This window comes from Prionailurus viverrinus, chromosome B4, assembly GCF_022837055.1.
Source record: "Prionailurus viverrinus isolate Anna chromosome B4, UM_Priviv_1.0, whole genome shotgun sequence".
Taxonomy (NCBI): domain Eukaryota; kingdom Metazoa; phylum Chordata; class Mammalia; order Carnivora; family Felidae; genus Prionailurus; species Prionailurus viverrinus.
The window spans coordinates 34,246,313-34,270,687 of NC_062567.1; the positions used below are offsets into that span (position 1 = coordinate 34,246,313).

The 24,375-nt window shown below is 39.0% G+C and overlaps 1 protein-coding gene across 7 annotated transcripts in view; it reads right to left on the bottom strand.

The window, feature by feature from the left end:
* Positions 1–3,339: 3,339 nt before the first annotated feature.
* Positions 3,340–24,375, bottom strand: part of CCDC77 (coiled-coil domain containing 77) — a 30,184-nt gene continuing 9,148 nt past the window's right edge. For 6 of the 7 annotated variants that reach the window (XM_047867693.1, XM_047867695.1, XM_047867694.1 and 3 more), the window contains 9 exons: positions 22,327–22,469; positions 20,443–20,539; positions 19,046–19,121; positions 11,588–11,679; positions 10,254–10,402; positions 7,397–7,616; positions 5,017–5,142; positions 4,763–4,915; positions 3,340–3,768 (listed from right to left, as the gene is read on the bottom strand). In XM_047867693.1, coding sequence (XP_047723649.1) covers positions 3,622–3,768; positions 4,763–4,915; positions 5,017–5,142; positions 7,397–7,616; positions 10,254–10,402; positions 11,588–11,679; positions 19,046–19,121; positions 20,443–20,539; positions 22,327–22,469 — 1,203 coding nt within the window. In that variant the 3' untranslated portion in view covers positions 3,340–3,621. The remainder of the gene's footprint in view (positions 3,769–4,762; positions 4,916–5,016; positions 5,143–7,396; positions 7,617–10,253; positions 10,403–11,587; positions 11,680–19,045; positions 19,122–20,442; positions 20,540–22,326; positions 22,470–24,375) is intronic. The other variant, XM_047867698.1, reaches the window with a different exon arrangement.

The following is a 24,375-nucleotide window of genomic DNA, read 5'->3' on the forward strand; positions in this document are numbered from 1 at the left end:
GTGTGTTTTTTTTAAATTTCATACTATTCTCAAGGGAGATTACTCCTGCTTTTCAATACCTCTAGGCAAAGAAATCCCCTAACATTCTCACCATTAGTTGCTGGAATCATGGAAAAGCAGATCACCTAGGGAGGATCCTGTGGGTGAGAGAGTCCTGGGAATATTGACATTGACATGATAAGCAGAAGGGAGTCAGACAAGGAGTGAGCAAACCCAGCCGACAGAGGAGTCAGAGAGGACAGAGAGAGCTACGAAGCAAGGAGAACACGTGAGGATGGGGTGGCACCCTCAAATGCGAGTGCTCAGGAGGTGAAGCTGGAGGCCAGGCATGACACAAGATGGGGCAGGATGAATTCAAGGTTACGGTTAGACTGAGTAGAGGTGAAATACAGAATCCTGAAGACATTATAGAGGATTTGAACAAAGAACATATAAAGAAGAGTTTAATAAGGTGATTTTTGGGGGGAAGGAATTCATTGCTTTGACATAAAGCAAGAAAGCATAGCTTTTGGCACATAGAGAGCATAGCTCTTCTGTAGAAGCTTATCAGGTGGTGCCCTGGCCTAGGAAGTGATACAAGAGTGTAGGGCAGAGTGGAGAATCACTCTAGTTAAGTAAAAGAACCCCAGACAGACCAGTCCAATCTTGACCAATTATTGAGCTTGTGGCCAAATGAAATCTTACAGAAATATGCATGACAATACATCAGACTCATTCAGATTTTGGATCCCTCCATTTAATATTTCATTATCCCTTTCTAAATGTCAAGACAGAGAACAGTCAACAAAGTAGTATCAAGATTGTACTAATTTAAAATTAGCACCGATATGGTTAAATACGAAGATGTTTAGTGGATTGGACAATTGTGAGCCAAAAGAGGAAAGAAAATGCCACAAAACCAACAGGAGGTCCATCAGAAACACCGTGGTCCAATTTGGAGTTTGTTGGGATGCAAAAAACAGCAGACTAGCCATGTCAAAATGGAATGGCTGGGAGAAACTGGACAAATAACATCTTACTCTGTATTTCTTCCAACCACATGTGAACCCACAGTTATCTAAGAAGATAGATAGATTGAGATGGAGGTAAATGAATTAACTTTTCAAGCATATGATTTTATAATAAATATTTAAAACAAATATATATTTACTACACCAATTTGAATTGACTCTATTACAGTAACCTAAATTCCAATATTTAATTGGGTCTATTTCTCAACTTTGTATTCTATGGCACTTGTTGGTCTGTTAATGTGTCAATACAACACAATTAAAAAAAAAAAAAAAAAAAAGCATGGCTGGCTCAGTTTTCAGAAAGAAGCCACGCAGCCCAAAAAGCAAAGAAGAGATGCCAAGATCTGCAAACAAAAGCAATAATAGCTTCTATTTGACAGCCAAGCTCCCAGAAAGCTCCTATGGCAAGGGCAGTGGGTTTCTTAGTAACAATCTCACTCCACACACTTATGTACCACTTAAGATGTGAATATTATCATCTGGTAGTTCAGAAAAAAATTACATCGTTTCCAAAAAGAGAGCTATCCCACCCACAATAATATGGGTATACTATGATGCTACCTTAGACACCAAGTAATCAAGTACATAACTGTTCCACAAGTTCAGCTTGTGTTCACACTTCTTTTTGTAGGACTGACTTGAAATTAAGCTACCAATCAGTCCAAGAGTAGAATACTTCACAGCTTACACCCATTAACAGATTTACAAACAACAAAACCCAAAAAAACCTTTTGGAGGAACTTAGCTGGCTCAGTTGGTAGAACACGTAACTCTTTATCTCAGGGTCCTGAGTTCAAGTCCCACCTTGGGCCTAGAGCTTACTTTAAAAACAAACACCACCTTTTGAAACATTTTCTTTGCAGTGCCTCTCTTTGGCCCTTTCTCCTGTCTGCCTATTCTAGATCCATTTGGTTCTCTGCCTTTACCTACTTCGTAAGTTAGGACACATGATGCAGACAGTGATTTGCTGGAATCTTAGACTTTTTTTTCATTGGCAGCCAATTCAACTCACCAAATCCTTCATCAAAACCTACTCCTAATGGTTCTATCCCTTGCCCCTCGCCAGTGCCCTCTCCTCTTTCCAAACATTCACTCTTCTCAAGCTCCGCACGACAGCAGTGCCCCATCTCACTCTCAGTGGAAGGCCTTGATTTTATTCCCTCTGTGAAAAATGAGGCAATCAGCCCTTAGGATTATCTACTCCTCTGCTCTTGCTGCCTCCATCGAACTGGCTCTCATTCTCCTCCTCCTCTTATTTCACGAACATCTCTTCGTTTATATGTGATAGAACCAAAGGTAGTGGCACTAAAACTTTATCCATTTTTCCATCTACATCCTCTATAAAGCAAATTGTTCTGCATCTGGACCAAAATAATTGCATATGTACCTGGACAGCCTCTGGACAGTCAGTTGATCTTAGCTTAGTATAGCCTCATTCTGATTCATCCAGGACAAAGGAAAGAACTCAGGTTTCCATATTTGTATTAAGAAAATGGTGATTGAACTGCCAGTAGGAGATGCTACTTTCTTCTTTAATGTCTATGATAACAGATCAGATTTTTTTCAACTAACAAGTTCAGCCAGAAATTCCCAGAGGGATTAGTCTTGGACTTTAGAGGGACTTACATATGTGGATGGTTCTTCTTTTTGTTCTAACACTTAAAGAACTACTTTTTCATTACAGTTGCTATTTTGGCACTAGGCAAAACAAAAAGGCTTATTAAATCATAGAATTTCAGAGCAAAACTTTAATACTTGTACAAAACTGCAGAGACTTGGAACAAGTAAAGTCATTAACAAAGTTATAAATGTGGTTTTTAACAAATTATAGAAAACTAGAATATCCTCAATTACATTTTTATTGAAAAATAGTTAATGTGTAATATACAATATATACATTATTTTTTAAAAAAACATGTTATTGGTGAAATGATGAGCTTTCATACAAGGATCACTGAAGTTTCACTCACTCTTAGCAAAGTGGCACTTTTATTTTCCTAGGTGAACATTTTGTTTAAAAATGGAGTCTCTAGAAAGAAAAAGAGAGAAATAAAGGGAGAAAGAAAGGAAGAGGTCTTTAGTGCCCTCTGGTGAAACTTCCTGAGACTGGGTATCCAAAAAAAGTAATTCCGCTCATGAGGGAAGAAAGTTAAATAGCAGAATTACTACCTGTTCACATTTGACAGAATGTGATTTGCTGCCTTGGGCAACCTCAGAGGATGCCTTGATCTCAGGGAAAGTGTTCCAACTACTGACACTCAGCCCAGCTGAGTGAAGAAAATACTTTCTTCCTAAATTTTCATTGTCATTGCCTTCTTAAAAAAACAAAAAACTGTCATATTTTAAGTGGGAGAAAAAATGTGGGAAAGGTTACAATCCAGACCAAAAAAAAAAAAAAAAAAAAAGCTAATAGGACAGCAAAAATTATAGCTAAAACTTAGCAAGAAGAGCTCCTTTAGTGGTCCCTAACTCTTAGCCCGGTCTTCATAATGACGGATATCACTGTCCTAGCCGACTCTATGTGTACAGATTCTGGGAGAAAATGACCTTTTCCTCAGATTTCAGGAAGCAGACCTATTCCAGACGAGGGCCATTCTAAATGTAAACATCAACAGAGTCTAAGTTCATTCTCCAGACCAAATACTTTGGACTTAAGGTTCTTCAGTTCTCCTTGTAGCTTATGTGCCCGTCTATTGCTGTCACGCACCTCACACAGAATGGCAAGATCCTGGTTTGCCTGGGCATTAAGTGTTGCCTAGAGATTGGAAAAAAAAAAAAGAAGAAGAAATGATTATAGCACATGCCAGGGGAAGAAATCGGTCAGAAAGGCTGGGCTCTCTGGCTCCTTTTTGTGAGACTTGTAGTACATAAGAGAAATCCAGTCCTTAGTTTGCTTAACGACTAACTAAAAGAAGGAAAATGTAGAGTACAATTAAAGCAGAAAAGGCGTGAGACTCTTGGCTTTCCCACATAGCAGTAAAGAAGCCATGGGACAGAGATCATAAATAATGAGTAAAAAAAGACACTGATATGAACATTACTGGTAAATTTGCCAAAGAATCAAAGAAAGCATCTCTTCTTTTCCACAATTGACCTTGTTTGGCACATAGCAATCATTGAAGATATGTGGATGACTGGTTAAATCTCCTTAAGAAGGATCCTGAGGCAACCTGGATTCTAAATAAAGCTGTGTTTGATAGGGAGAAATTACTTCACTACTCAATTACTCACTTTCTCCACTGGTAAAATAGACACAGTTCTTGTACTCTACTTCTTTTTAAAAAAAAAAAAAAAAAATTTTTTTTTTTCCAACATTTATTTATTTTTGGGACAGAGAGAGATAGAGCATGAACGGGGGAGGGGCAGAGAGAGAGGGAGACACAGAATCGGAAACAAGCTCCAGGCTCTGAGCCATCAGCCCAGAGCCTGACGTGGGGCTCGAACTCATGGACCGCGAGATCGTGACCTGGCTGGAGTCGGACGCTTAACCGACTGCGCCACCCAGGCGCCCCCTTGTACTCTACTTTTTGAACGGGGAAGGATGAAGCTTTCTGCTAAGTTTAGCTAAGACAGAAGTACACTGATGCAATCAATGATTTCAGTCTACTTAGTCTTCCCTCTGGTGTGTACTCGCTAAACTGATTTTAGTGAGGTGTGTCTACACATTTCTCTTCTGAGGAGGCCTCACGGCCACGTCTCCTCACCTGCACCCCTTTTCTCCCTCTTGGTCATTCAGAATTAGCAATTACCTTATAGAGTATTTGCTCCAAGTCTTTCAGCCTCTGCCGGAGAATCTTAATATCTGTCTTAAAGCCTTCTACTTCCAAGATACGCCGATTCTCCAAGGCCTCATAGCGTTTTGTCATCACCTGTAAGCGCCTCCCCATCTTGTTAGTGCGATCCTAAATATAGGGACAGGGCAAGGCATTTTTGAAGATGAGGGAAGCATTCCCCAAACCATCTGCACTTCCCACTCCATCAGAGGTGGCAGAGAATTTTGTACCTTGAAGATCTCTCTCCTCACTCTCTCTTCCTCACGAATTCGGGCAAGTTCTTCTTCTAGGGAAATGCACTGCTCTTGATACATGTTGGACAATTTTTTCTCTTGTACTAACTTATCTTTTAGGGACTGCAGGTCAGAAGGAGAAAAAATTACAATTTTGGTAATTCAAATAGCACTTAGGCAAGGAAAGAAAGGATTTCCCTAAGTCTAAAACGAGTTAAGGAACAAGACAGCAAGGAACTTTGGAGAGAATGTGAAAGCCTCTTATTTCTAGAGGACTCTCTCAACCTTTTTCTGAAGTGTACATAGTAGAAATTCTTTAAAATAAAACAAATATCTTGGATCTGAGAAGAATCAGATAATGGAGCTCAGAACTATCTCAAGTAAGACATTACAATATATGTTTTGGGACACACTTCTGAAGTTTTTCTTTATTTTACTTTCAATTTTTTTTTAAGTTTATTTTTGAGAAAGAGTGAAAGCACAAACAGGAGAGGGGCAGAGAGAGAGAATCCCAAGCAGGCTCTGCACTAATAATGCAGAGCCTGATGCGGGCTTGATCTCACGAACCGTGAGATCATGACCTGAGCTGAAACCAAGAGTCTCATCAGACAGAGCCACCCAGGCGCCCCTGAAGTTTCCTTTAAATAGAAACAACAACAAATATTATATATGTTCCATCAAGCAGCCAGAAGATCTACAAAAACCTAAATCAGATGTTTCTTCCTTACACACAATCCTTCAAAGAGGTACAATGTTTACAGCTAAATTATTCTCACCAGGAATGTAAAGGCCCTAGAAGGCATCCTCCACAACTGGCTGCTGCCCCCACCCCCCAACCCATCAACCTCTTTGCTTTCCACTTCCTTCTTGCTTATTCCTCTATGACCACAATGATATTCTCCCTCTTCCCTGAACATACTTTTCTTTTTAAATTAAAATTCTTGTAAAGTAGGGTCCACGCCCAATGTGGGGCTCAAGCTCATGAAATTGCTCTACCGACTGAGCCAGCCAGCTGCCCCTCCCTGAACATACTTTAAATTTGCTTTTCCCTCTGCTTGAAATGCTCATCCCCTAGGTCTGTACAACAGGCTCTGTACCATTTTAGGTCTCAGCAAAAACATCAGACATTAACAGAGGGTCCCCGTGCTTCCCTACGAAAGTAGACTTTTAGCAACTACATACAACCTTCATACAATCTTTTTAATTCCTTAATACCACTTACTTTTTAATAATCTATCACTTTTTAAAAATGTTTATTTAATTTTGAGAGAGAGAGAGACAGCGAGCAAGAGCTCGGGAGGGGGAGGGGCACAGAGAGAGGGAGACACAGAATCCGAAACAGGCTCCAGGCTCCAAGCTGTCAGCACAGAGCATGACATGGGGCTCAAATTCACGAACTACAAGATCATGACCTGAGCCGAAGTTGGACGCTTAATTGATTGAGCCACCCAGACGCCCCAATCATTTTCTTTGTTAATGTTTCCTTCTTACCCATTAAAGTTTTTTTTATCTATTTAAGTAGTCTCTACATCCATGGGGGCTCGAATTCATGACCCCAAGATCAAGAGCCACATGCTCTTCCAACTGAGCCAGCCAGATGTCCCCATTCTCACCCATGAAAATGTAAATGCCATGAAGGCAGGCCTGGTCTAACTTATCTACTGTTGTAGGTCCAGAGCCTAGCCCGTAGTAGGAGTGTTATAAGTATTTGTTCAATGAATAAACGAATCAATCAGTAGTTTAATTTTCTAAATATGCAAACACTGTAATGATAACACTACTCTTTGAAAACTATTTCTTGGAGTGCCTGGGAGGCTCAGTCAGTTGAGCGTCCAACTCTTGGTTTCAGCTCAGGTCATCATCTTACGGTTCGTGGGCCCGAGCATCACATCAGGCTCTGTGCTGACAATGTGGAGCCTGCTTGGGATTCCGTCTCCCTCTCTCACTGCCCCTCCCCCACTCATGTTCTTTCTCTCTCTCTCTCTCAAATACATAAAATTAAAAAAAATATATTTCTTTTTACTATTATTTTTTAATGTTTACTTATTTTTGAGAGAGAGAGAGTTCACGCACGAACCAGGGAAGGGCAGAGAGAGACGGAGATAGAAGATCCCAAGCGGGTCCATGCCGACAGCAGAGACTCCAATGTGGGGTTCAAACTTGAGAACCATGAGATCATGACCTGAACCAAAGTTGGATGCTTAACTGACTGAACCACTCAGGTGTCCCAAAAAACCTATTTCTTGAGGCTGCTGCTATAACAGCTTTGGGAACTGAATGAATCTTGTATGACAATTCTCAGGTTCTTTGAAATTCTCTGAATTCTTTCAACTTTTCCAGAAAAATTAACAATTTCTATAAGACATAAGAAAACTACCTTAACATATTCATTTTGGTGATGATGATTCTCATGAATGACTGGCCAAACATTTCTAATTTTATCTTCTTTCTTCTTACATTGCATGCTGTATTGCTTAATCTTTGACATCAAATGATCCTTTTCAAGCATCCATGACTTCTCTTTATTTTGGTTTTCAAATCTGAGTTGCAAAAAGTCTTTGGTGCTCTCATAGAGAAGTTCTTGGGTGTGATGGAGACTGAAAGAAAATACAAATGTGGACACGAAGAAGCTTACATGGCACCTATGACACATAGTTATTCAGACAAAGGGAAGATATAGGTTCTTTAAAAATTGTGAAATCCGTGAATTCTGTAAAATATCATTAACACTTTTAAAAACACACTTAACCTGGTCACTGGCAATCTTACATGTTTTACAAGACAAAATGTACTGTACTTACCCTTGCTCACTGGCTAACAGACTGGGCTTTATAGATATTTTCCTAAATTTCAGGTTATATAATTAAAAGACCTATAGAAATATTCGCACATAGCCTGCACAAATGTGGACTATTCCCTGACTGAGGGTGAACACAAGTTCTAAAATGTCAAAGAGTTTTGCTTTTGTTTATGCTGTGCTCCACACGTAAACTGCCTGGTATCAAATCTTATCCTTTTCTCAAGATCAACTTCCTCCATGGAGACATCGTGGCAACTTTAAGCCCATTTAGTTTCTCTATTCTCCAAAATTCCATGTCAGTTTAAATCTCTACGCCTGTACTACAATCCGACACTTGCTTATATATGATGCTGTTTTAACTATCAAAAGGCATATTTTCCTTTTTTTTCTAAGTTTATTTATTTTTAGATCTTTATTTATTTTTAAGGGAGAGAGCATGAGTGGAGGAGGGGCAGAGAGAGATGGGGGGCCAGAGGATCTGTACTGATAGTAGCAAGCCCAATGTGGGGCTAGAACTCAAGAACTGTGAGATCATGACCTGGGCTGAAGTCAGACACTCGACTGAGCCACCCAGGTGTCCTTAAAGTTTATTTTGAGAGAGACAGAGACAGAGACAGAGAGACAGAGAGAATCTCAAGCAGGTTCCATGCTATCAGTGCAGAGCCTGACATGGAGCTTGAACTCACTAACAAGGAGATTGTGACCTGAGCCGAAATCAAGAGTTAGACGCTTAACCAACTGAGCCACCCAGATGCCCTATTTTTCTTTTTCTTTTCAAAAGATTTTATTTTTAAGTAATCTCTATACCCAACGTGGGGCCCAAACTCACAACGCCAAGATCAAGCACCACATGCTCCACCAACTAAGCCGGCCAGGTGTCCCACCGTGCGTATTTTCTAACCTGAGTGAAAGCTTATACCTTATTTATCATTTACTTTTGCACTACTACCACCAGATTTTCAAGGACAGTACCAGCTACTAAACAGACACAAAGTACTGAATAGATTCTCGCCGACTACTGAGATTTTGGAATAGACGAATGATGTTCTATCTTCAAAAAAAAAAAAAAATCTATCTAGAAGTTAGCAGTTCATCAGTTTAACATCAACACCTAGAAAAATACTGTATCAAATGATCAAACTGCTTGCAAAGAATATGAAATACCATGAGGCAATCACTGTAATTTTCCACTGACCAAATAATGTCAGACACACTCAGTTCTTTTCATGAGTAATAGGATACGCAGAGAAGGGAAAATAATAGCATAATGCAGGCACAAAGCAGGATAACTGTCACCAGATGAATGTATATATGTTCAGGTATACATGTATGTGTATAAAGAAAGAGATTGATTCAGTTACCACAAGGATCTCTCTTGCTTTCAACAAGTTATTTTATTCTATCTTACATTATGTTCTCAATTACAAAGTGGGTGAGTAGGATCTTGTTAATGTATAAGTGGTTTGAAAGAGACCCAAAAGACAGTCACTAATGGCCTTGGATTTCATGCCATTCAATATTCTTAGGATGATCTATCTAATGTAAGGGATTGATCATGTGCTCAGATATGTAGATGATGTTAAACCAGGATGGTTATTAATATTCTAGAAGACAATTGTAAAATTACAAATTACTATGAAAATTTAAAAACACCGTTCCCTAGGGGCGCCTGGGTGGCTCAGTCGGTTGGGCGACCGACTTCGGCTCAGGTCATGATTTCTCGGTCCGTGAGTTCGAGCCCCGCATTGGGCTCTGTGCTGACAGCTCAGAGCCTGGAGCCTGTTTCAGATTCTGTGTCTCCCTCTCTCTCTGACCATCCCCCATTCATGCTCTGTCTCTCTCTGTCTCTAAAATGAATAAACGTTAAAAAAAAATTTTTTTTAATAAATAAATAAATAATGAAGACACTGTTCCCTTAAAAACAATTAAAATCCAATGAAAACTGAAAATGCTATGCGTAAGGCCAAAATACCAAAAATAAAAATGAAGGTGGAGGAGTGCTGGCCAAATGCAAACATACTGCTGTGTTCAAAGAAACAGAGCCGGCAAGAGCCAGAAAGCAGTTCCTACTCTGCAGCGGCCAGAAATCTTAATTTAAGTATCACATCCAATTTTAATCCCCATACTTTCAAGTGGAGGAAGAGGCACTAGAGAAGTTTAAGATGACAATAAAAAAAAATAAAGCGATGAAAAACGTAACATGAAAAAAAAAATTTAAATGTAGAATGTTTAACACAGAAAAGAAGCAGTAAGGTGCAGTTTGATAAGGATCACCAAGTACTCAATGTTTATTGCATGCCTATTGTGCATACAGGGCAGGACAAGAGTTGGACACTTAACCAACTGAGCCACCCAGATGCCCCAGGACCGTCCACTTTTAAGCCACTCAGAAAAATGCAAAAATCTGTCAGGTACAGCTTTCTTGAACACTCACCTTTTGGTAAGCTCTTTGATTTTGTCCTGATTTCTCTGTTGATGCACTTGTATTTCCTCAATGCGAATCCGTCTATCCTCTATGAGCCCTTCAACTTGCTCTCGAGAAAGCCTGGTCTGTTCCTCCAGCTGAGCCTGCAGCGCTTCCACCTAGGTAGGCCAAACGGGGTGTGGCATATCCACTCCTGCTTTGCTTCCATTTATTTATTACCTCTAAAAGCCAGCCTTGCTCCAGAAAAGTGTAAAAAGCCAAACAAAAAACCCACAAACAAAAGCACAGCAGCAAAACAAATAGAAGAAAAATCTTAAGTGTTCTCCTTTTTATTTAATGTCTTATAAATGGGGTTAGGCTACAAAAGAGCAAGCTCTGTCCACACTAAACAAAGCATCTACATCACACACAAAAAGCTAGAAAATACAGTTTCCTCTACCCTAAGATTCTCATCTTTTCACTATCTCCTATTTTGGAATTTTAGGACTGTCTTCCTCTTAAGAACCCCTCGTTGCACAGAAATAGAATGACTCTTCTTCATTTTTCACTTTAAAAGGTGGGGCAAAATCAGTATAATGTAATTTCCTTCTCTGATTCTGGCTGTCATGACTCCAAATGGAGATACTAGCCAAAGGCAGAAACTGTCATTTAAAGCAACAGACTGCTCTGTTGTTACTCCTCCCCAGTAAGGACAGGAACTTGAGTGCAACTAGATGAAAAATCCTGGTTGCAAATGATACACAATTACCAGATGGTAATAGGATGATTCATGACTTTCCTAGGCCAATGTACCTTTAAAAAAAAAATTATTTATTTTTTGTGAGAGAGTGCAAGCAGGGTGAGGGACAGAGGGAGAGAGGGACAGAAGATCTGAAGGTCACAGCACAGAGCTTGATGCAGGGCTCGAACTCATGAGCCATGAGATCATGACCTGAGCCGATGTCAGACACTCAACCAACTGAGCCACCCAGGCACCCGTAGAATAAATGCACTTAAATAAACTGATTTACCCCCCCAGAGGTCAATCTATCAGCACAGATCCCCTAGGCCAATCACAAAGGGAATTCTTACTGTATGATAGTTTTGTTGGGTAAGGCTTTGTATATAAGCTGAAGGAATAGAAGGTTCAGAATAGCGCTTCTAGAATGGCTCAAAAGAGAATAATGGTTTTAAGATATAAAATAATTTCCTTGGAAATTAGGAACAACCTATATTTTCTTTATCACTTGATGAATAGATGTAACATGCATGTAAGAAGATATTTACATGATAACAAAGGTATGCTACACAAAGCTAAAGTTGTGGACAGAAACTGTTCTGGTCTGCCAAAATAAATTCTTTACCTGCAGGGTAAGTGTTTGTATGTCTCCCTGGTATTGCTCAGAACTTTCTTCTTTCTCTCTCATTGCTGGTTTTCTTTTGCTTACTTTAGAATCTAAAACAGAAAGCAAAAATTAATCAAGACCCTTACCTAGTTTTTCTTAGCTATTTGAGCATCAACATTAGCTCTGCAGAGGAGTCTGGTTGGGTTTACCTGTAAGAGAAGAAAAGGAAGAAGAATGAAAACATCCAATGGCTATAGTAATACTTTTTCAAATGGGAATCTCTCTAAAGGAACTATGCCAGGATGTCTTCTGGATAGTAATATTCACCTTTCTAAAGAATAAACACTAAATTTTCCTTTGGAGTTGTATCTATACTCTTCATAAGATATTATTTAATCAGAAAAGGTAAGGAATAAGGAAAACTAAGTCTAAACATTTGGTTGTGATTTATCACCCAATTTTCTAAAGATGGGGATTTTAAAAATAAGCAATGCTAGGACCCTGCCTGCACCTGCCAGTCAGAGGCCATTTATCGGTGGGGTGGAGCAGCACTTCCCAGGAAGGGGGGTGCACAGAGCAGGACCCTTTAAGGCATCAGGGTTTAAATCCCAGCCTAGCACCAGGGAGGCGTCAGAGTCAGTAGAGCAGGACAAACCGCCTCGTTCGGACCCATGTGGCACTGAGAGGAGGCCCTTTGGTGGGGTGCCCAGAGCAGGACCCTTTAAGACATCTGGGTTTGAACCCCAGATGAGCCCAGGCATGGGAGACTGTGGAGCAAGAGAGAGAGGGAAAAAAATAGCCCCACTCCCACTGTGCAGTACTGTGAGGATGGCCTGAACAGAGTGGTTTGGGACACCGGGGGTCTGGGGAGGAGAGCCTGGGATGTCACCATTTTTCTTCCCATCACCAAAAAGGTGGGGCCTCAGGGAACCGACAGAGGGCCCACAGTGGAGGCGGAACCCGCCTACACCAAACCACGCCCCTCTGCACCTGGTAACTGGGTGTCTACCTGAGCAAGATTGACACTAACCAGACCAGACAGCCTCTCCTCCAGACCAGTGCTGCCACCAGTTCCAAGGCACCATCAGATATCAGTCCAGCATTTTTGCATTTTCTGATTTAATTCTTGGATCATTCTTATTATATGCATATATATGTGTGTGCGTGTGTATTTACACCCATACACATGTATACACACACATATATATGTGTGTGTGTGTGTGTGTGTGTGTATACATACATATATATATATACACACATATATACATATATACATATACACACATATATGTATATACATATATATGTGTATATATATATGTGTGTATATATATATATATATATATATATGTTTTCTTCCTTTTCTCCCTCTTATTTCTTCCCTTCTCTAGTCCGGTTATTCTGTATTCTGGTTGTTAGTTTATTTAAGCAGACATATTTAACCTATTCTCTTTATACCTGTTCTATATCTCCTTCTTTATTTTCTTCTCTCTCTGGATTAAGCCATATAGTTTCTCTGCCCAGTTAATTTTCTTTTTTTCCTTTTCCCCGCCCCTGTCATTTCTCTCTTTGTACAGGACAGGGCCTTTTCCACCACCACTGTCCCCTAACCCCCTTTTTTTAAAAAATTTTTTTTCCAGGACTACTTCAATGAACAAATCAAAGCACACCTGGTGGAGGGTCCAAAACATCACTATGAGTAGGGAGATAAAGCAACCAGAGTCACAACAACAGAGAGCACATAACACACTGCAAAAAACACCTCCTGAAGGGCCAGGCCCTGGACAGTATATGACCCCTCTTTAATATAGTAGTGCTCCCAGGTGCAGGACACATAACAAGCTTTTAAAACACATAAGGGACAGAAAACTAGCCAAAATGACAAAATGGAAGAATTTTCCTCAGAAGAAATTCTGACAGCTGAAGAGTTGATAAAAACAGATATAAACACTATATCTGATCAAGAATTTAGAATAATAGTCATAAGATTAATCGCTGGGCTTGAAAAAAAACATAAAAGACAGTAGAGAATCGATTGCTGCAGAGACCAAGTAAATAAAAAGTAGTCAGGATGAATTAAGAAATGCTGTAAATGAGGTACAAAATAAACTAGATGCAGTGACAGCGAGGATTGAAGAGGCAGAGCAGAGTATAAGTGAAATAGAAGATAAAATGATGGAAAAAGATCTAGCCAAGAAAAAAGATTAAAAAATTCTAGACCACGAGGAGGGAATTAGAGAACTGTGATTCAATGAAACAGAGTAATATCTGTATCACAGGAGTTCCAGAACAAGAAGAGAGAAAGGGATGGAAGGTTTACCTGAACAAATTATAGCTGAGAACTTCCACAATCTGGGTAAGGAAACAGACATTGAAATACAGGAGGCACAGAGAACTCTCTTCAGATGTAACGTGAATCAATCTTCTGCACGACATACCATAGTGAAATTGGAAAAATACAAAGATAAAGAGAATTCTGAAAGCAGCTAGGGACAAACAGGCCTTAATCTACAAGGGTAGACACATAAGGATAGTAGCAGACCTATCTACTGAAACTTGGCAGGCCAGAAGGGAGTGGCAGGAAATATTCAATGTACTGAATAGGAAAAACATGCAGCCAAGAATCCTTTATTCAGCAAGCCTGTCATTCAGAACAGGAGAGATAAAGGTTTTCCCAGACAAACAAAAACTGAAGGAATTCATCACTACTAAACCAGCCCTGCAAGAGATTCTAAGGGGAACTCTGTGAGGGGAATGTTGCAAAGACTACAAAGGACCAGAGACATCACAAGCGTGAAACCTACAAATAACACAATGACACTAAATCCATATCTTTCAATAATAACACTGAATATAAGTGGGACTAAATGCTCCAATCAAAAGATACAGGGTATCAGAATGGATAAAAAAACAAGATCCATCTATTTGCTGTCTACAAGAGACCCATTTTAGACCTGAGGACACCTTCAGATTGAAACTGAGGGGATGGAGAACCATCTATCATGCTATTGGAAGTCAAAAGAAAGCTGGAGTAGCCATACTTCTATCAGACAAACTAGATTTTAAACTAAAGGCTGTAACAAGAGATGAAGAAGGGCATTATATCATAATTACGGGGTCTATCCATTAAGAAGAGCTAACAATTATAAAGTTTTATGAACCCAATTTGGTAGCACCCAAATATATAAAACAATGAATCACAAACATAAGTAATCTTACTGATAAGAACATGGTAATTGCAGGGGACTTTAATACTCTACTTACAACAATGGACACATCATCTAGGCAGAAAATCAATACAGAAACAATGGCCCTGAATGATACACTGGACCAGATGGACCTGACACATATATTCAGAATTTTTTATCCAAAAGCAGCAGAATACACATTCTTCTCGAGTGCACATGGAACATTCTCCAAGATAGATCACATACTGGTCACAAAACAGCCCTCAAAAAAATATAAAAGAACTGAGATCATACCATACACATTTTCAGATCACAATGCTATGAAACTTCAAATCAACCATAGGAAAAAGTCTGGAAAACCTCCAAATGCATGGACGTTAAAGGACATCTTACTAAAGAATGAATGGATCAATCAGGCAATTAAAGAAGAAATTAAAAAATATATGGAAACAAATGAAAATGAAAACATGACAGTCCAAACCCTTTGGGATGTATCAAAGGCAGTCCTAAGAGGAAAATACACTGCAATCCAGGCCTATCTCAAGAAACAAGAAAAATCCCAAATACAAAATCTAACAACACACCTAAAGGATATAGAAGCAGAACAGAAAAGAAACCCCAAGACAGAAGAAGAGAAATAATAAAGATTAGAACAGAAATAAACAATACAAAATCCAAAAAAAACAGTAGATCTATGAAACTAAGAGCTGTTTTTTTTGAAAAAATAAACAAAATTGATAAAACCCTAGCCAGAATCCTCAAAAAGACAGGACCCAAACAGATAAAACCATGAATGAAAATGGACTTATCACAACCAACCCCTCAGAACTAGAAATAATTATCAGAGAATACTATGAAAAATTATATGCCAACAAACTGGACAACTTGGAAGAAATACACAAATTCCTAGATATCCACACACTACTAAAACTCAAATGGGAAGAAATAGAAAATTTGAACAGACCCATAACTAGTGAAGAAATTGAATCAGTTATCAAAAATCCCCAACAAATAAGAGTCCTGGACCAGTCTTCCCAGGGGAATTCTACCAGGCATTTAAAGCAGAGTTAATACCTATCCTTCTCAAGCTGTTCCAAAAATTAGAAATGGAAAGAAAGCTTCTGGACTCATTCTATGAAGCCAGTATTACCTTGATTCCCAAACCACACAGAGACCCCACAAAGAAAGGAGAATTACAGGCCAATATCCCTGATGAACATGGATGCAAAAATTCTCAACAAGATACTAGCAAATCGAATTCCATAGCATATAAAAAGAATTCTTCACCGGGATCAAGTGGGATTTATTCCTGGGCTGCAGGGCTGGTTCAATATTCATAAATCAATCAATGTGATACATCACATTAATAAAAGAAAGGATAAGAACCATATGATCCTGTCAATAGATGCAAAACAAAATACAGCATCGTTCCTTAATAAAAACCCTCAAGTAAGTTGGGATAGAAGGAACATACTGAAATATTATAAAAGCCATATATGAAAAGCCCACAGCTAATATTATCCTCAATGGGGAAAAACAGAGCTTTCCCCTGAGATCAGGAACACAACAGGGATGTCCACTCTCATCACTGTTGTTTACCACAGTGTTAGAAGTCCTAGCATCAGTAATCAGACAACAAAATGAAATAAAAGGCATCAAAACTGGCAAAGAAGAAGGTAAACTTTCACTTTTCACAGACATGATACTCTACATGAAAACCCAAAAGACTCCACCAAAAAGCTGCTAGAACTGATACATGAATTTAGCAAAGTCACAGGATACAAAAATCAATGTACAGAAATCAGTTGCATTTCTATACACCAATAATGAAGCCATAGAAAGACAAATAAAGAAACTGATCCCATTCACAATTGCACCAAGAATCATAAAATACCTAGGAATAAACCTAACCAAAGATGTAAAAGATCCGTATGCTGAAAACTATAGAAAACTTATGAAGGAAACTGAATGAGACACAAAGAAATGGAAAAACATTCAATGGATTCAAAGAATAAATGTTAAAATGTCAATACTACACAAAGCAATCTACACTTCAATGCAATCCCAGTCAAAATTGCACCATCATTCTTCTCAAAGCTAGAACAAACAATCCTAAAATTTGTATGGAACCACAAAAGACCCCAAATAGCCAAAGTAATGTTGAAAAAGAAAACCAAAACGGGAAGCATCACAATCCCAGACTTTAGTCTTTACTACAAAGCTATAATCATCAAGACAGTGTGGTATTGGCACAAAAACAGACACATAGACCAATGGAATAGAATAGAGAACCCAGAATTGGACCCACAAGTGTATGGCCAGCTGATCTTTGACAAAGCAGGAAGGGGCATCCAATGGAAAAAAGACAGTCTCTTTAGCAAATGGTGCTGGGAAAACTGGACAGCAACATGCAACTAGACCACTTATACCATACACAAAAATAAACTCAAAATGGATGAAAGATCTAAATGTGAGACAGAAAACCATAAAAACCCTAGAGGAGAAAACAGGCAACAACCACTTGGACCTCAGTTGCAGCAATTTCTTGCTTGACACATCTCCAAAGGCAAGGGAATTAAAAGCAAAAATGAACTATTGGGACCTCATCAAGATAAAAAGCTTCTGCACTACAAAGGAAACAATCAACAAAACTAAAAGGCAACTGACAGAATGGGAAAAGATATTTGCAAATGACATAGCGGATAAAGGGTTAATATCCAAAATCTATAAAGAGCTTACCAAACTCAACACCTGAAAAACAAATAATCCAGTGAAGAAATGGGCAGAAGACATGAACAGACACTTTTCCAAAGAAGACATCCAGATGGTTAACAGACACATGAAAAGATGCTCAACGTCACTCATCATCAGGGAAATTCAAATCAAAACCACACTGAGATACCACCTCACACCAGTCAGGGTGGCTAAAATTAACAACTCAGGAAACAACAGATGCTGGCGAGTATGTGGAGAAATGGGAACCCTCTTGCACTGTTGGTGGGAATGCAAACTGGCACACCTGCTCTAGAAAAGTGTGGAGGTTCCTCAAAAAATCAAAAATAGAACTACCCTAGGACCCAGCAATAGCACTGCTATGAATTTATCCAAAGGATATAGGAGTGCTGATTCATAGGGGCACATATACCCCAATGTTTATAGCAGTGTTTCCAACAATAGCCAAATTATGGAAAGAGCCCAAATGTCCATCAACTGATGAATAAAGAAAATTTGATTTATATATACAATGGAATACTACTTGGCAATGAGAAAGAATGAAACCTTGCCATTTGCAGCAATGTAGATGGAACTGGAGGGTATTATGCTATGTGAAATAAGTCAGTCAGAGAAAAACAGATATCATGTTTTCATTCATAGGTGGAACTTGAGAAACTTAACAGAAGACCATGGGGGAAGGGAAGTGGAAAAATAGTTACAAACAGAGAGGGAGGGAGACAAACTGTAAGAAACTCTTAAATACAGAGAACTGAGGGTTGATGGGTCAGGTGGGGTAGAGGGGAAAATGGGTGATGGGCATTGAGGAGAGCACTTGTTGGGATGAGCACTGAGTGTTGTATGTAAGTGATGAATCACAGGAATCTACCCCCAAAACCAAAAGCACCCTGCACACACTGTATGTTAGCCAATTTAACAATAAATTATATTAAAAAAAACAAGCAACACTAAAATTACACTGAACAAAATTCCTAGAATGATTTAAGAACCTCATGCTAAGAGAACAGATCTTAAGAGTTCTCATCACAGGAAAAATAAATGCATGACCATGTGGGATGATGAATGCTATCCAGACTTACTGTGATCATTTCGTAACACAGACAAATATTGAATCCTTATGTTGTACATTTAAAACAAGTGTAATATGTCAGTTACATCTTAATTTTCTAAAAAGAGGCAAAGATATAAAACTAAGATTTCCATTTAAAAAAAAAAAAAAGAAAGAGAAGAGACTGAGGCTTAGAATCGAATTAATATTCTGTGATCCCAGAAGTTGTCCAAGTCTGTGTTATGATTTATCATCATGTTAATTATGTATTTTTTATTTTACTTTATTAAAACATCAAGGAAGGTTAAAGGAAAGAAAACTCAGTGAAATCTGAAACCACCAAAGACATCACTATGAATATTCATTATCGTTCCAATTTTAGTATATGTGCTGCCGGAGCGAGCACTGAATATTCATTATCACTACATAGTAGAAAAAATTTCTAATCATGTGCACTATGTTTTTGAATTCTGCATCAATGAGAATTTATAATAATGTGGCTAGTACCTGCTCTGAAAGCTGAGGAAAATTCATTCTGTTCACATATACCTACAGGCTGGATAGTCTTTTGGAAAATGCTGACCTGAAAAGGCAAAAAAAAAAAAAAAAGTATAGAATTAGCCTCCCTATAAGATGTCATATTTCACTTTTTAGCTTTATTTCTGTAGGTCAAACACTATTCATATATCAAATTTGTCAAAATTACCATAATCATATAAGGATGTCATGTATGTGAGATACCAAAGTGGACAAAGTAACAAATTGGATAAAACTCAGTGCTGGTAATACAAACTAAAAAAATTAAATTTCAGAGTTATCTAGTAATATCTGCTGAAAGAAAGGGGGAGGGGATCCTTGACAAAGGCCTTTAGGAAAATAACGGTAACACCAAAAATGTATATGTAGATACACATAAAGATGCTCATTGAGGCACTGTTTATACAAGTATAAAAATGGAAATACTATACATACACAAATATTTCTATATGAATGGAAAAAGAGTTTTATCTCTGGGATATAGAATTATGCGACACTGCCACTCTTATATGATCGATTTCTCAAATCTATCTGTTTTTAATAAAGACCATGCATTACTTTTATTATCAGCAGAAACTTCAGATTAAAAAAGAAACCTGAGGGGTGCCTGGGTGGCTCAGTTGGTTAAGCGACCGACTTCAGCTCACATCATGATCTCACAGTTCATGAGTTCAAGCCCTGTGTCGGGCTCTGTGCTGACAGCTTGGAGCCTGGAGCCTGCTTGGGATTCTGTGTCTCCCTCTCTTTCTGCCCTTCCCCCACTCATGCTCTGTGTATCTCTTTCTCTCTCAAAAATAAAAAAAATTAAAAAAAAAGAAAAGAAACCTGAGTATTGCAACTTGCTCCCACACTAACTCTGCTCCTGCTTTCCTCTCTAATCTCCCCCCAAAACATCTACTCCTCTATGCTTTAGATTTCCAAACAATAGGGGCACCTGGGTGGCTCAGCTGGTTAGGCATCTGACTTCAGCTCAGGTCACGATCTCGGGGTTCGTGAGTTTGAGCCCCACATTGGGCTCTGCGGAGCCTGAAGCCTGCTTCAAATTCTGTGTCTCTCCCTCTCTCTGCCCCTCCCCAGCTCGCACTCTGTCTCTCTCTCTCTTAAATATAAATAAACATTTAAAAAAAATTAGATTTCCAAACAATAAAATGGGGTAAACAATACTACTTCCCAAGGTTTTTTCGGAGAAAAATAAATAAAGTCATAAAACTGTCTGTAATTATAGCAAGTGCTCTGAAAACTTAGGGGTTATGACATTTAATTCTCCTTCTATCTTCTTTAATAAGTACCAAAATTGCTCTTATTGTGGACCCCATCCTGTATTTTATAAAAGCCATGCTTACCATGCTGTACCAAAGATTACTTACTTTGTTTGGAGGCTCCTTATAAAAATAGGTCACTTCTCCAGTGTCTGTGCCCACAAGGGTCAAGAGGTTCTGAATCTTTTTCTTGTCTTCTAGCTCCCTGCAATTCTCATAGAGTAAGCACATATTGTGTTCAGAGGAAGTAAATTTTCCTATTTAAAAGACCTCCTTTCTGATTTACTTTTACGACAATGGCAACATCAAATTAAAATTGAGTAAGATACATTTAGACCTTAGCTCTAATTTTTAAAACATCAGGTGTTTATACTAATTCAGAAAGAATGGATCAAAGACCTACATATAAGAGTTAAAACTATAAAACTCTTAGAAGAAAACAAAGTGATATTGGATTTGGCAATGATTTTTTAAACATGATATCAAAAGCAGAAGGAACAAAAAGAAAAATATACCAATTGGACCTTACAAAAATAAAAAACTTTTGTGCATCAAAGGACTATCAACAGAATAAAATGGCAACACTCAGAATGGGAGAAAACACTTGGAAATCACTTACCTAATAAGGGATTCAATCTAGAATATACAAAGAACTCTTAAAACTAAACAACAGTAAAAATCAAAGAACCCAATTCAAAAATGAGCAAAGGACTTGAATAGACATTTCTCTGAAAAAGATACACAAATGACCAATAAACATGTCAGAAAATGTCAACATCACTAATCATTAGGGCAATGTAAACCAAAACAATGAGATACTACTTCACACCCATTAAGATAGCTAGTATTAAAAAAAATAAAGAACAAATGTTGGTATGCACATTCAGTAAGAGACTGAAACCTATGTGCACTGTGGGTGGGAATATAAAGTGGTACAGTCACTATGGGAAACAGTATGGCAGTTCCTCAAAATTATTAAACATAGAATTAACATTTGATTCAGCAATCACACTTCTGGGTATATATACAAAACAACTGAAAGCAGAGACCTGAACAGGTATGTGTACATCAATGTTCACAGCAGTGTTATTCACAATAGCTAGAAGATGGAAATAATTCAAATGTCCATCAATGGACCAAGGGATAAACACAATGTGGTATATACATATAATGGAATATTATTTGGCCTTAACAAGGGATGAAAGTTTGATATGTGCTACAACATTGGTGAACCTTGAAAACATTGTGCTAAATGAAATAAGCCAGATGCAAAGGGACAAATACTATCTGATTCTGCTTATATGAAGTCAAATACATAGATAGAAGGTAGAACAGTGGTTACTGGGGGCTAGGAGGAGGGGACATGGGGAGATACTGTTTAGAGTTTCTATATGGGATGATGAAAAAGTATTCTAGACATGGATAGTGGTATGGCTGCACAATAATGTGAATATACCTAATGCCACTGCACTATGCACTTAAAAATGACTAAAATGGTAAATTTCATGTTAAATATATTTTACCACAATTTAAAAAAAATTTAGTAGTGGATGCTTCCACATCATGGACCACTGCTCAGATGCTACCTTCATGATCAAGACACTTCTCACCCAAGAGCTTCTCCAGCAACTGCCCTAGGCTGAAGGCAGCAGCCTTTCCCAAGTCTATATCCCCTCCCTGATGGCAGCCTACATCCAATGAGTGGGGTACAAATGTTCAACCCCTTTGCCTCTGAATGGCTGTCCTGGCCTCAGAGCTCAGCTGAAGCTAACTGTTACCATCGAATCACAGTACAAATTCTTCCTCTGTCCAAATCTGCTCGTAGATGGTATTCCTGAGAGTCTATCTACTAACCATCCTACGGGCATTCGTATCCATCTCAGAGTCTGCTTCCTGGGGAACACAACCTAAGAGAAGGACCATAGAGATATTTATCTTGTTTCATTTAATTTAGAAACAGAACTCCAATATTTCCCTTCTGCTAGTTGGCACCTGATTCTCAGTCGGTCGTTTTCAGAGTAGAGGCGTAAAGCATGTTCCCGTTCCTGGAAGAGGCAGACCTGCATATCACTTAGGGCTTTCTGCAATTCAGCAATCTCTTCCTCCCTCTGCTGCAAATCCCATTCTAGTTTATGCTGAGGGAAAAAAAAAAGGTAGTTGAAAAGATATTTGACTTCATAGGAGTATCTCTTATTGGGTATGGTGGCTCAGTTCAGGTAGATATATCACAAAGTGAATGGTTTCACCAACACAGAATTCAAATGACAACAGGTGCGTATAGACTAGGGTTTAAAAGCTACAGGGTGAGTGTGACGTTTGCATGTAACATCAAAGCTCTCGTATCTTTTACAGATTACAAAACCCTGTAATGCCAAATGATCTACCTGTTCTAGTCACACCTTTTTTTTTTTTTTTTTAATGCTTTCTATGTAATAAGGATTATAAAATTTTGGAAAGACAAAGATAAAAAGGCATGATTTTTGGCTACAGAGCTGAAGAATTTTGTGGGGAAAGAGACATGCCAACAATTAAAATGAAATAATTATTTCATGAAAGAGCATACAGAATAAAACGGTAGAGGGGAAAGCACGGCAGGGGTAAAACCTCTAAGGTTTTGGGAAGTCAGGGAATGCAACCAAAAAGTTGGAACTTGAAAGACGAAAACTGTTGGAGACAAGCGGAGGGGGGCATACTCTCAGGAAAGAGACATAAATACACAACCATCAAAGAGCCGTGAGTATCTGGAAAACTCCAAGTACTTCAGTCTTACTGGAGTGGATAGTGAGAGGCAGACTGGGGACTTATGGGGCCGGAGGCTGGATACTGGTAAAGAGTAGCTCAGGGGAGGCGTAACAAGAGTCTGAACTAGTGTTGTGGCAAGAGCGATTAAGCTGTAAGAATGGATCTAGTGACATTAAGGAAGCAGAAGCAATAGCACTTACCAAATGAAGGAAGTAGGGGCTGGGGAGTGCGGCAGGCAACGATACCATTTACTGGACAAAGAATAAAGACAAGTGAAGAGATAAGGGGAAGTGTTAGTGGCATATATGAATGTGTGGGTAGGGGAGCAAAGGGGAAAGGAGCTCAGATGTGGGCATGTTAGCATGGAGCTCAGGGAGAAAAGGGAGTCCCCATCAGTTACTTGGTGTCATCATCGCGGATGTAGCAGTAGAACGAACAAATACGATGAGACCGTATACGGTGGAATCTAGAACTTAGACAGTTAAGACTAAGGAAAGGGAGTTGTGAATGGAGACTGAGAAGAACTGGGCAGAGAGGTGAAGACAGAACCTAGGAAAGAAAAATGACAGAAATCAAGAAAGGATGAGTTTGCAGAAAAAGGTCAATGGTGACAAATACTGCAAAGGCTACAAAGAGAAGAGATCATTTTGACAAGTAGGTTCTAGAGACCACAGGAGGTACAGTTTTCATGGCGCAATGAGGACAGAGACCAAACTGCAGTCAAGAAGTCGCTGAGAGAGTGATAAAGTCAAACTATTCTAGAAGTGTGGTTGAGAAAAGAGGGTCGACAGGGAAAAGCATAACTACAGAACGGCATTTTCTTCCTTTAAGTTGAGAAAGACTGGAGTATGTTTATATACTGAGGAGAAAAAGCCAATGTCATGCAAGAAGTTAAAAACAGAACATGGAGAGAACAGAGCGGATGAAACAGGGTTTCTTAGGAGGAAGGAGGATTGGGGGCCAGGGACAGTTCTGGATCAATTCACCTTGAACAGGCAGAGACATCTTGCCCCTGCAGCGGTAAAGAAGAAGAGAGATGGACAGAGGTGTAGGTACCTGTGTGTGGACGGGCAGGAAGGGAGTGCATGCGAGGTGGCTGGCATTTCCTTTGTGAACTACGAAGCAAGATTGCCTGAGAGAAGTGGGCTAAGAAGGGGTGGCAGGCTGGAGGAGAGTAAGGGTATGGCACAGGTGAGCACAGGTGAGGAAATGGTTGTACAGTGACTGAGAATACGGATGGATATGTTTACCGTGACTTTATTGTGTAATGATTTGTGACCATTCTAGGAGAACGGTTCT